The sequence below is a fragment of the Panthera leo genome, chromosome D4 (genome assembly GCF_018350215.1).
Source record: "Panthera leo isolate Ple1 chromosome D4, P.leo_Ple1_pat1.1, whole genome shotgun sequence".
Taxonomy (NCBI): domain Eukaryota; kingdom Metazoa; phylum Chordata; class Mammalia; order Carnivora; family Felidae; genus Panthera; species Panthera leo.
This window is the reverse complement of record NC_056691.1, coordinates 90,161,909-90,175,210: the sequence shown is the minus strand read 5'-3', so window position 1 is coordinate 90,175,210 and position 13,302 is coordinate 90,161,909. Positions and strand designations below refer to the sequence as shown.

Below are 13,302 nucleotides of genomic sequence, written 5' to 3'. Positions count from 1 at the left end.
AGGAGCTCCTGGGTGGCTCAGTCGGTTGAGCGTCCGACTTCGGCTCAGGTCATGATCTCACAGTTCGTGAGTTCAAGCCCCACGTCAGGCTCTATGCTGACAGCTCGGAGCCTGGACCCTGCTTCATATTCTGGGTCTCCCTCTCTCTCTCTCTGCCCCTCCCCCGCTCATGCTGTCTCCGTCTCTCAAAAATAAATAAACATTAAAGAAAATTAAAAAAAAAAATCTTTTACACAAGGAGAAACTGAGGCCCAGATGGGAGAAGGGACTTAGCCGAAGTCAGAGCCACTATCACACCGAGGTTCTCGGCCACCTGGCTGCTGGGCCCAGCTCGGGCCAGGGTCTCTGCTGTTGTGCAGACCCCTGGACAAAGGCGTTTTTGTGTCACCAGAACCAGACTGAGTTGGAAGGCCATGGGTGAGAAAATCCTGGCTAAGAGACAAGGGAGAAATGTCGTGATGTGTGGTCACCTTCCTCCCACCGCTGTGTGGTGGAGACAGAAAGGCTGGTAGCCGATGACCCTGGCTTGTCAGATGGTGGGAGTTGATCACCCAGGAAAAGGCAGCAGCCTCCGAGCCTCAGAGGTGACTGATGGGCCCTGTAGATGGCTTGTGTCCGCCTCTGCTGGCCGGGACTGTCCCTGGCGGGTCTGGGCCGGTGGGCCAAGGGGACCCGGTGGGGGGAGAGCCACGCGGGCCTCAGCACAGGCCTGTGTGAAGCTCCTGAGGCCGCAGGTGGGCCGCGCGGGCCCCGGGGGCCACGGTGCACCGTCCGTGAAGCTGGGCTATCTCGCTCTCCCTGTCGAATGAGATCTCCAAGCCAAGGGCTCAGCCCTCGGCTCTGAGGTCCACTTGGGCAGGTGAAGAGGCTTCTCTCACGCAAGGTGAGTGGCTGGAAACAGATCACTCCCGGACGGGCCGGAGAAGGCTGCTGCTGCTTCCTGCTTCACTTCGTTGGAGTCCCGTGCGCCTCTGGGGTCCGCTCGTGGCCCGCCGGCACAGCGTGCGGTCAGAATCATTACTCGAGTGAGTCCTGGGACATCCTCACAGCCCGCACGGATGAGAATTAGCAGTCTTTTGAATGGAAGGCCGGAGGAAAAGAAAAAAATCAGTGGAATTTAAAAACCAGCTGGAGTCCGTCTCGTACTTCTGTCCACGTGCCTTGGTTTTTCTCTGATTCTGTGGGCTCGCACGGGGGATGAGTTCTACCCCCTGGAGGTTAGGACTAGCTCAAAACGTGGTACGGCGTGAGGCCGAACGTAAGCCCAGTTCGTAGAACTCGCTCCCCTCGAGGGCCGCCCTGGGCTGGCGGGCAGAGACCTTTAGCGTGAGCGAGACAGGGCGCGGGCCCCCTCGGTGCCCAGCTGGCGGTCGGTGCCCTGCTCAGTCGTGTTCTGTGTCGCAGCCGTGATGCTCGGAGCCCCATCCGAGGGGAAGCCACCCTCTGACTAAGGAAGACCAGACCTCGGCATCCTTGCAGCCGCCCCTGGTGCGCCGAAGGGAGGCCCGTGGGGACCCCACGCCTGTCGCCCGGGTCACTGCGTCCAGCCGGCTCTGCTCAGCCCCCAGCAGTTGGTCAGGTCTTCCTCATGCGCCCACCGGATGCCCGGAGCGGAAACCCGAACACGTCCACGGGGGCGTGTGTTACCTACCTGGGACGTAATCGGGCCTCGACTTCAGTGACCTCGAAAGACACGGACTTGCCCTGTGACTCATCGGGCCTGTGGCCTCGTTGTGGTAAAGATCGGGAAGAAGAAAAACGAAGGCCCGAATGAAGCCGCAGCACAGGCAGCAGAGAGCAGAACTGGTCCCTCAAGATAAAGACACAAATAACGGTTAGCCAGACACTGTGCCAAGCCGGGAGGCATCTTCTCACGGGAGCCACACAGCTGTCCTGCGAAGGGGTCAACGACTAAGACTCACGGGCGCCCGCTGTGCGCCACGGCCTGCTTTCTGTCGCGTCGGGGACAGGACGGAACAAAAGACACGGTGCCCGCTTTCGTGGACGTGTGGCGGGCGGTGCAGGTGGGGGGTAGGTGCTGCCGTCCTCCCATCCGACGGGAGAGGAGGCCGCGGCCCCAGAAATCCGCTGCCGATCCCAAGGCGGGAAACACGGACCTTCCAGAACGTCTGCAATCATCTCCCTCCTTGAGCCGGAGAAAGAGTGTCCTCGTCAAAAGCCAGACTCTGGCCACACTCCCCACGTCCCTGGTCGCGGGGAAGGTCCACGCCGCTCACCGGAAGAGGCTCACACCCCCAGCCCCACACCGACCAGCCCTGCGCCGGGCCCGGGGTGGGGGCTTTACTGCACGTAAAATGCAAAATTACACTCTGTGTTCCCGGACTGACCTGCTTTTCTTTTCTTTATCCCCTTTAGCGTCACGGAGGCTCTCAGTTAACAGAGGAGGGGTCGGTGCGGCGTACTTTTGGCCGCGGAACCAAAAGTTTAAAGTTGACTCGGCAGATTTCTGGAGCCTTTTTCTTCGTCCCTTTTTAGGCACAGATTTATGCCTCCCTGCCCATAACGCGAGTCAGTATTTATGGTGGAGACGCTGGCAGCGTAGAGGAACCTGAGTCTGGTCTGCAGAACCACCGGCTGTTTGTTTTATCTGTCCTTGTGGTGTCATCGGGCTGGCATTAATCGCCCGGCTTTCACCCTCTGACGGGAGGAACACAGGACTTTCTTGCCATTGTTTTGACGCCCGCGGGTTTATGGATCTCACTTGCATCCTCTGAGGAGCGCGGTTTTATTGATCAACAGCTCTGCTGAGGCCCCGGGGCCGTGTGCTCCTCGAACACAGACACGGTTAGGATCGCAGGGCGTCGGAGGGGCGGCCCAGCCTCCACTCAGAAAACTTACGGCATGCGTCACGGTGAGGCAGGGCTCCGAGGGGGGCCGGTGAGTGCACCCTCCGGGATCCCTCGTCTGGGGGATGTTTCCGGACCCTCAGTTGAGGCCGTGCTTGGCCAGGTGGCCGGGTGGCGTGCCTCAGGGCCCGTTAATGGCACGCGTGGCCCAGCTGCCTGCAGGCCCAGCCCGTGACGATCCCTCTCACAGTTGTTGGCAGGAGAAGCGGGTGGCAGGGATGTGGCACCGAGTCTGGTGCTTGGGCGGCCGTAACCCTGGAGCAGCAGAGAGTATCGAGAGGCCCGGCGGTGTTGGAAACAGGATCGGACGGGGGACCGGCGGGACGTCGCCTGGGGCAGGTGGAGCGCTGATTCGGAGGTGGAGCCGAGCCGGAAACGCCGGCCGGGGGGCCCGAGCAGAGGGCGGCAGCCCCTCGTGTCCTTGGGCCCTCGGCCGGCCGCCCACTAGGAGCAGCGAGGTGTGTGCCCGAGGCTGGGACACGCTGGGCACCGCCACTCTTCCAGCACCTGCCAGATGCCGTGCTAGCTCTTTGTGTGTGTGTCGTCGCGTGCGGCCCCCAACCCCGGCAGGGCGGGCGCTTCCCACCACGCCTGTCTTGCAGAAGAGGAAACAGTCACACGGTTGGGAGACGGGGGGTCCCGGGGTGCCCAGCTGGCTCATTACCCTTAGCCGATGGGATTCGAAAGAAACGCGGAAAGTCGCATGGGTGTGAGCGGGCACGTATTCACTACCCCCAATTTTAATTCTAAACAGACTACTTAAGGGGGGGGGGCGCCTGGGGGGCTCCGTCGGTGAAGCGTCCGACTTCGGCTCAGGTCCCGATCTCACTCACAGTTTGTGAGTTTGAGCCCCCGCGTCGGGCTCTGTGCTCACAGGGCGGAGCCCGGAGCCTGCTTCCGATTCTGTGCCTCCCTCTCTCTCTCTGCCCCTCCCCTGTTCATGCTCTGTCTCTCTCTGCCCCTCCCCTGCTCATACTGTCTTTCTCAAGATTAAACGTTAAAACAATTTTTTAAAAATATACTGCTTGTAACACTAACTACAAATCAGAGTATCGGACAGAATACAAGAGCGAGTGTGTATCCCATTGGCATGCCTGTCATTTATTGAGACTTTGTGGCGCCCACCGGTATCTGGTGAATCCTCATTCTTGAAGATAGAACGAGTTTTCTCACATTTCCCTTTTCAACAATTGGCCAAGTGGGGCTTTTCCTGGAGGAGCGGCAGGGGGTCTAGTCTCTGGAAGCGGAAGATGGAGGATGAGGACCCGAGAGGAGAGGAGTTCAGGAAGACGTGGGGAGTGGTCCCAGCCTCCGGAAGGTTGAGAAGTGAGTGGAGGGAGAAGGCTCCCTCCGCTAAGGGTGGGAGGGCGCTTTCGTGAGGGAGTGACCCGACGCAGGGGAGACGGAAGGACGGGGGCCGGCAACACTGGGGATGGGGTGCCGGAGCCTGAGGGACTCCTCGTGCAGGCGCCCGGTGTCGCCCGGGGTGCTGCCTCCTTGTGAGATCTGGAATAAGCTCCGTGAAGTCACCCCTTTGCAGATTCAGCCTTTCTCAGTCTTGTGGGAATGCAGCTTCCCTGGCGCCCCGATTGCGGTCAGGGGAGAGAAAGGAACTGGTGTGTGTGAAGTGCCTACTTCCACTCGCACTCTGCTGTCACACTTGCCGTCGACGACCTCATGCAGCCATTTCAGTGATTTTTCCTGTAAGGGGGTTCTTACCGCCCCCACTTTACAGATGAGCGCACTGAGGCTCGGGGCTGGGTAATTGAGGCGACAGAACCGCGAGGTAGGAGCCACGATCTGGACCCAGCCGTGGCTCCCTCCGTGGCCAGTACTTTCCCTGCCCGCGGCCCCGATGGGCAGCATGGGGGTCGCAGGACGAGGGGAGAGCTCCAGCTTGAGCTCGGGAGGCGGGAACCGAGGGCTGTCTGCTTCGGTGTGGGGCTGTGCCTGGTTCAGGGAACTTGGCACGGAGAGGAAGAGGTGAGGTCTGAGGAGCCATTTGGGGTCTGGACGGGGGACACCGCAGTCCCTGAGGGTGAGCCCCGGGGGCTCTGTGCACTAGACCGTCATGCTGTGCTTGGGAGTTCCCCGGAGAGGAGTCATTCTAGTTGTTGATCAGACTTGGGGTCCTTGTCAGCCCCTCCTGCCCCTTGGTGGTGGTGGGGGGGGGCGCCCCTTCCTTTCATGATCTCAGAGAGCCGGCAGGGGTGCAGGACAAGAAACAAGATATGGGACTGAAAGTAAGTGACGTTGTGATGTTCAAAGCACGGGAGAGGTGAGTCAGTCACTGGTCCTGTGGTCACTGGTCCTGTGGAGGCCTGCTTTTCCTGCATGATTATTAATAACGTGCTATTATTCACCCTTAAATGTCTTTGTCAGACCATAAATCTTTTTTGTAATGTTTATTTATTTTTGAGAGAGAGAGAGCACGCGCGCGTGCGGACGAGTGGGGGAGGGGCAGAGAGTGGGGGACAGAGGATCCGAAACGGGTTCCGCACTGTCAGCACAGAGTCCGACACGGGGCTTGAACTCATGAACCACGAGACCATGACCTGAGCAGAAGTCGGACACTCAACCGACTGAGCCACCCAGGCGCCCTGTTAGACCATAAATCTTACAGTTCCCCTACGTAGAGGTCACCTGGTCCGTTTCCTCTCAATTCACAGATGACATTCAAGGCCTTGCACAGTCACCAGTCAGAGGGCCAGCTGGGAAAAGCGATGAGTAAGACAGACTTGGGGCAGTCGGTTAAAGAAGGCGGTGACGGTTCACCCCCAGGGGCAGGCCCACTGGCCTTTCCAGTATGGAAGCACAGGGTGTGTGTAAATACCCGAATGAATGAATGAATGAATGAATAGATGGGGGAGTGAATGAGTGAATGGATCTTGCCCCATTGTAACAACGTGATGATTGTTTGCACACGTGCTGGACCCCAACCTGCGGTCCCGTGTGGCTCCTGCTCATCCTTGGGCAGGGCCCCCGGCCCGGCGATGGCAGATGGCCTCGAGTGCCCTGGGACGGGTCCGCCGTCGCCAGACCGCTCACCGGACTCCCCTCGTTCTAATACAAACGTGTTTTCCTCATATCGTCTTGAACTGGACCACTTTCCTCAGGTCACATCCAGAATGTCAGTTATTCCTGTTTCCAAGAGACCACCTTTCTAAATTATCTGTATTAAGTTCTGCAAACTTACATAGGATTCCTTCTTGCGAGTAGGTAGAGAAAAAGAACGTAGCTCATCTCTCTCAGAATTATAATGCTAATATATTATAATTATAATGCTGAAGCCGGCCCGTTCTTTGTTGCCAGGCACCGTGCCTTGTTTTGTGGGTACTTGCTTAGAGTCCGTATTTAAGTATCCCAACAGCTACGGGCTAGACTGCGGTTACTGCCCCACTTTGCAGATAGGGAGGGCAAGGCCAGAGGGATTGAGGTGACTGGTTGGAAGTCATCCAGCTGACCGTGGCACAGGCCGGTTCCAAAGCCCCTACGTTTCACCCTCCAGATAATCTGACATCCTAAAGGGCAGGTCTCATTTTGGAGGAGGTGGGGCCACACCTCGGACGTGCCGTAAAGTGTTTGAGGGGAATGGCCCCATTAACTGGATGTGGTTGGATTACCCATTTCATTCGTTTCCAACCATGGCCGCTGTGTCTGCACCTGAGAAGGAGATGCTATAGTTTCCCAAACTCGACCTTCTCAGATGCATTTCTTTCTGGCTGGTACCAACTCTCCTTTCTCCTTCTTTTATATGTTGGGAAATCACATAATATTTCATTGGGAAAAAAAATTAAAAAAGAGGGGTAGCTGGTGGGCCTGTGGTGATCTTTTGATGCTTCGCCTGGTTCGGACTTGAAGCTGAGTGAATCTGATTGGTCAAGTCCAAACCTGCAGCCTCAGGTCACCCCCTCAGGACCGCGAGGAATCAGCCCTCGGCTCCAGGGACGGTCTGGTACGGTCTCCACTTGGAGCGGGGAGCCGGCAAGGGGGCCTCCCAGGGGGAGCACCCCGCTCTGGTCTTTGGCGGAGAGGGGAGGGGAGCGGGGGACGATGCATCGGAAAGGCAGAGGGCCCGGAGGGCGGGCGTTTTACCGCGCGAAGTTGCTAATTGTGCTTTAATAATAGTCAGGAGGGCAGAGAAGGCCAGTGTTCACACAGAGCAGGACAGCCCGCTCCGCGTCGGGCCGCGCTCCGCTGGGCCTCGCCAAGTTCCCCAGGCTGGCTGGCTGCGTTCGCTCCCTTTTTTTTTTTTTCCTCATCCGTGACATCTGCTCGGTGCTTGTCCCTCCTGTGATACCGTACCCCTCGCAGCTGTGCAGACCTCCGGCTCTGTGCTGGTGCATGGGGTGCCCTGAGCATACGGCCTTTTTGATGTGTGATAAAACAGAACCGAGCCACGGGGGTATGGCGAGCGAAGGCATCAGAATATCAATTAACCTGCTCTGAACAAAGCTGTGGCTCCAGAGCGGAATAGACATTTCACTGAAGTGTCAGGAAGACGGATAATGTATTCTAATTAGGGACTGACGGATACCTCCGCGCTCAGCCACTCCTGGTAGTCGGACCCACGAACCTAACGAGCGTGTGCCATCATGGCACCGGCCGGGCGCTGTTGACTGATTTATGACTTCTTGCTTTGCCAGCGTCGGCGGCCGTTAAGTTGCTTTCGGCCAAAATGGCAGTGTCCCCCCCCCCCCCACCTACCCCCCGAAAGCGTGGTCCATTTTGCAACTGGGTAGTTGCCCACATTTGTATAAATGCAAGAGCTCGGTGCCCTGCCCGGGGTTTCCATCTTGAGGACCCCCCGGGACCTACACCCCGTGATACGGAGGCCTCGGTCACCACCCTTCCTTCCCGGGAGGACTCACTGGGGTTCCGGGGGGATGAGAAATCTCCATGGCTGCCTTTGCCACAGAAGGCGTGCGTGCTGCCCTAAGGGGTCCCTTGAAGACCTTAGGACCTGGGTGATCACACCATCCCCCTGAGTCTGGGAGAGCAACCCCGGAGAGCCGGTGGCCTGGGGTTCCCTTCAGAGCCCCCCCCCCCTTTTAAAAATGTCACATCCACCCCAGAATGACGCACGAGTGAGGCCAGGCTAATTAGGGAGATGTTCCTCATTTTGCTACACTTTTCCTGTGTAATTGGTAAGCCCGCTCTCTTCCAGCGAGAAGTCGGTGAGAGCTGTTCCCCTGAATAGTTCTAAAAGCTCTGGACCACATACTGATATCAGCTGCAATTTATGGGCGAGATGATAATGATTGCTCGGTAATGCAATATTAAACGCCGAGGTCTTTCTCGGTGCTGAGCAGAGCCGGAGCTCCAACCTTCTCCCAGCTTCAAAAAGGAACTCGAAACGGTCCCCAGCACCCCCCTGCCCGGCCCCGTACCAGAAGAGGCGATCGGTGGGCCCCCAGCCCCTACCCCCCCCCCCCCCAAATAAAGAAAAACTGAGGGGGTCTGAACGTAGCTCAGGTTCAGAAAATTTTGGCTTGGCTTCCAGAGCCGCGAGCCGGGAGCTCGCAGACGTCGCGACTCCCGGCTCCCATGGCAGGTGCACATCTGTAGGTGTTTGTTCTTCTTAAGGGCCGCAGCCCGGCTCTAGGCCGGCTCTAACAAGGACTTGAGGGAGCAAAAGGCTGTTAAAATTTTTTTTGCACTTTTGCTTCATTAGTTCTAGAAACCCGGGTTCCGGAGGCTGAGCGCTTTCCTGCATAATTTAAGAAATTAATGAAGGCATGCCTGATTTTTTTCAGCACTCTTTACTCTGTAAATTTGTTTCGTTTTTTTTTTTTTTTTTTTTTTTTTTTTTTTTTTTTTTTAACTGTCAGCGGAGGCCTTTGGAACCTAAATATTTTAATATTGAAGAAATGCAGGCCCTTTTCTGGTTAGCTCCGTTTTTAGGAACACGCGGTGTGGTGGAAATCAGGTGTTGTGGGTTATAAAGGACCTTGAGTCTGAGTTCACCCCCAAAAGTCCACCCTCTGACCTTCAAGCAACCAAGTTCTCCTGATGACACGGGGGAGGGGGAGGGTCTCTGGCGGGGGGTCCCCTCCTGAGAGCCAGTGTCAGAGACCGTGGCTTTCCGGGGTGGCCACCTGACCCCCTCGCTGCTGAGTGGAGGCTCCAACGGTTTCCTGCTTTGTTTCAATTCTTCCAAAGCTCACTTTGTATCGGGACATCAGATCGAAGCCATTCAAAAGTGTGTGTGGGTGTGTGTGTAACTCTAGGACTTGAAAGGACTTCAGAAGTTGTTGAATGTGAACATTGCTGAGGGACATAAAACAACAGTTTAGACAAAAGGGAAGATAAGGTATTGATACTGTGAGACTGTCAACTCTTCATGAGCTTATTTACACATTTAATGTCGTTCCAGGGGTGCCCAGCTGGCTCGGTCAGTGGAGCATGTGACTCCTGATTGCAGGTTCCTGAGTTCAAGCCCCACGTCGGGCGTAGAGATTACTTTAAAAAATTTGTTAAAAAGGGGCGCCTGGGTGGCTCAGTGGTTAAGCCTCCGACTTCAGCTCAGGTCATGATCTCACGGTCTGTGGGTTCGAGCCCCGCGTCGGGCTCTGTGCTGACGGCTCGGAGCCTGGAGCCTGCTTCGGATTCTGTGTCTCCTCCTCTCTCTGCCCCTCCCCTGCTCATGCTCTGTGTCTCTCTTTCTCAATAATAAACATTAAAAAAAATTTTTTTTAAATGTGTTAAAATTTTTTTTAATGTTTATTCATTTTTGAAAGACAGAGAGAGACAGAGCACAAGCAGGGGTGGGGTGGGGAGAAAGGGGGACACAGACTCCGAAGCAGGCTTCAGGCTCCGAGCCGTCAGCACAGAGCCTGACGTGGGGCTCGAACTCACGAACCGCGAGATCATGACCTGAGCCCAAGTCGGAAGCTCAACCGACTGAGCCACCCAGGCACCCCTAAAAATTTTATTTTAAATGGCATGAGGATGATTCAAGAGTCTACGGGCAGGAAGATGCCAGAGCCAGCATCACATCAGCATTCAGACAGTGACAAAAATGGTATTCAGAGGGGAAAAGACAGGCTGTTTCACAGATGAGATTGGCCCAGTTGGTGAGCCACAAGGAGATCAGTCCACAGCATCATGTCATTTTCAAAATAAAATGTGCCTCTATTGAATGTTTAAATGTAAGGAGTAAAATCGTAAAAGAACACAATTTATTATTTTTTTATTTAAAAAAATGTTTTTAATATTTATTCATTTTTGAGAGAGAGACAGAGTGTGAGCAGGGGAGGAGCAGAGAGAGGGGGAGACACAGAATCCGAAGCAGGCTCCAGGCTCTGAGCTGTCAGCACGGAGACCAATGTGGGGCTTGAACTCACAGACCGTGAGACGGTGACCTGAACCAAAGCCAGACGCTTAACGGACTGAGCCACCCAGGTAGCCTGAGAGAACATAATTTAAATGCAAGTGAATATTTACGGGCCTCTGCCGCGAGAAAGGCCTTTTTGCACATCTATACAACACCAGATCAAGAAAAAGCTGTTAAATTTTTTTTTTTTTTTTTGCACTTTTGCTTCATTAGTTCTAGAAACCAGGGTTCCGGAGGCTGAGTGCTTTCCTGCATAATTTAGGAAATTAATGAAGGCATAGAGGCACGAGTTGATTTGGCCAAAAATTTATGTGGTAAAAAACAGCCCCCCACACAAAATTTAGAAGGTCAAAGACAGTCTGCAAAAAATATCGGCAACATTGTTTGCCTCAAAGGGTCTGTGGTAGTGTTTGCCAAAATAGGTGCAGTCTTCTTATGTAAAGAGCTCCTGTGAATACATAAAAGGACGAAACCCCAAGAGGAAACTCGCTAGATAGTATGAATTGACATTTTGCAAAAGAAAAAAAAAAATTCAATTACCGATAAACATGTGGAAAGAACATGGAGCCTCACTAACGATCAAGGAAACGTAAGTTAAAGCAGCAATGGCGTCCTCTACTTTGCTGGGCAGATTTTCCCTCCAAGATAATCCCCGACATTGACAAAGATACAGGCAACAAGTGACCTGCTATTGGATTCCTACGCTGGTCAGGGCAGTTTTGTGGAGCAACATGGCGGAATGTATCAAGTCACCAAAGAGGGTGTTGACTGTTAGAAATCTATCTCCAGAATATTCTGTGTGCCTCAGGATACACTTACAGCGCTTTTAAAAATAATGGTGAAAAACAGGACTGAAACTAAATCAACAACAGTATGGGATTGGTTAACGTTTGTCAGGTCAGTTCACCTCATGCCCGGCAGCTGTGGAAACTTCCGGAAGGGGAGCATTTTGTCACATGGGAAAACGTTCCAGAAATGTTTTCGCTGTATGAAAAGTACAGGCCACAAGATAGTATGCACAGTGTGATTCCTTTTCCTGCCAGGAAAAAGATGCCAGTCACTGAAGGCTGGAAGGAGCTACAGCAAAGTGTCAACAGTGGCTATTCTGGGCCGGTGGTGTTACCAGTGACTTGGCATCCTCCACATCACGTCCAGCAGTCGTGTGTTTCTTTCACAACTGGACTTACATGGTTCATAAAGATAAATGTTCTAGACCAGTTCCCTCACTGTATGTACCCAGAAGGGGCTGGAGCCTGAGGGATTTCAGCCCTGGAACAAGTTAGCTACAGAACAGAAACTTGAACTCAGTTCTCTTACTGCTCCAAGATTGGGGCTTGTTCTTAAGAAAAGTGGGGTTTTGTTTGGACTCAAGCGATTCCTTCTCCCAGGATCTCTCATCCGAGAAACTCTCTTTAAGAAAGAGGGGCACCTGGGGGGTTCAGTCTGTTGAGTGTCCGACTTCAGCTCAGGTCATGATCTCGTGGTTGGTGAGTTCGAGCCCCGTGTCAGACTCTGTGCTGACAGCTCAGAGCTTGGAGCCTGCTGTGGATTCTGTCTCCCTCTCTCTCTCTCTCTCTCTCTCTGTCCCTCCCCGCTCATGCTCTGTCTCTTGCTCTCTCAAAAATAAACATTAAAAAAATTTTTTTTAATAAAAAAAAAAAAAGAATCCACAATGTGGAAAGAGCCATATGCACAGCACCATTCATCACAGCGTTATTTATGATGGCAAGAATCGCTAGCGGTTGCAATGTTCTGTCGTGGGCATGTTTAAGCAACCGTGTCACGTTCATTGGGCAGAATGCGGTAGACACTGAAAATGGTGGCAATGGGCAGGCGTGCCGATTTGAGAAAGTGCTTTGGTGGCTGTGAGGTGTGATGGAAAAAATTAGGACACAAAATCTGTATGTTGTGATTATGGTCACAAATGTAGGATTCAGAAGGGAATATAATAGGGACACCTGGGTGGCTCAGTTGAGTGAGTAGTCACCTTTGGCTCAGGTCATGATCTCAGGGTTCATGAGTTCCAGCCCCGTGTCGGGCTCACCGTTGTCAGCGCAGGGCCTGCTTGGGATCCTCTGTCCGCCCCTCCCACTCTCTCTTTCTCTCTCTCTCTGAAAATAAGTAAACATTAAAAAAAAAGAAGGGAATATAACAATACAAGAGTACTTGTTAAGGTGGATGATGTGGCTATCAGAAACATTTACTTTCTTTTGTCCTTAAAGTTCCAGCTTTTTAAAATAACACTATTATATTCCTTTTATAATTCCAAAAAAAAAAAAAATCTAAAAAGTAAAGATAGATGAGTACCTCTCAATTCTCTGCCTAGGGCTGGATTCTGGATGGCATTCCTGAAACTCGGGAGCAGGCCCTGATGATCCAGACCCTCGGGATCACCCCCAGACACGTCAGTGAGTAGCCTGTGGCTGTCCCCAGACCCCAGAAGGGAGTGCCCTGCTCTGTATTGCCCACTCCCAGTGCCCACCCTCAGCCCTGCACCAGCCAGGACCCAGCAGGAAAAAGGACAGCACAGTTGAATTTTATAAAGCTAAAGGCCTTTGGGGATCGCTCTCAGAAAAATGGAGTTTTAGGGCTGCCTGGGTGTCTCAGTCAGTAAAGCGTCCAACTTTGGCTCAGGTCATGATCTCACGGTTCATGGGTTCAGGCCCCACGTTGGGCTCTGTACTGACAGCTCGGAGCCTAGAGCCTGCTTCGAGTTCTGTGTCTCCCTCTCTCTGCCCCTCCCTCACTCATGTTCTGTCTCCCTCTCTCTCTCTCAAAATGACCAAACATTAAAAAAAATTTTTAAGTAAGAAAAATGGAGTTTTGTTTTGACCCTGGTGGTTCCTTGTTCCGGGAATCCCACCTCTGAGAAGCTCTCTTTAGGAAATAATCCAAAATGTGGCAAGAGCATTCCCACCAAGGCGTTGCTCATCGCGTTGTTACCGTGAAAACTGTTAGAGGAGACGTTCAAGTGTGGGCGGTCCGCTGGCCTGAGACCGTGCCTTCGCGGTTGGGTGCTGAGCAGACCTCTCTAAGGGAACGACGGGGGTGGTCGTTACATAGCAAGAGAGACGTAAGACAGGTTATCAGCCCCCGAGA

General features: G+C 53.7%; 1 protein-coding gene across 3 annotated transcripts in view; it reads left to right on the top strand.

Annotated features, from left to right (window-relative positions):
* AK8 (adenylate kinase 8) overlaps positions 1-13,302 on the top strand; it is a 124,908-nt gene that overhangs the window by 28,114 nt on the left and 83,492 nt on the right. For all 3 annotated transcript variants that reach the window (XM_042913981.1, XM_042913982.1, XM_042913983.1), the window contains one exon: positions 12,530-12,611. In XM_042913981.1, the coding sequence (XP_042769915.1) occupies positions 12,530-12,611 (82 nt within the window). The remainder of the gene's footprint in view (positions 1-12,529; positions 12,612-13,302) is intronic.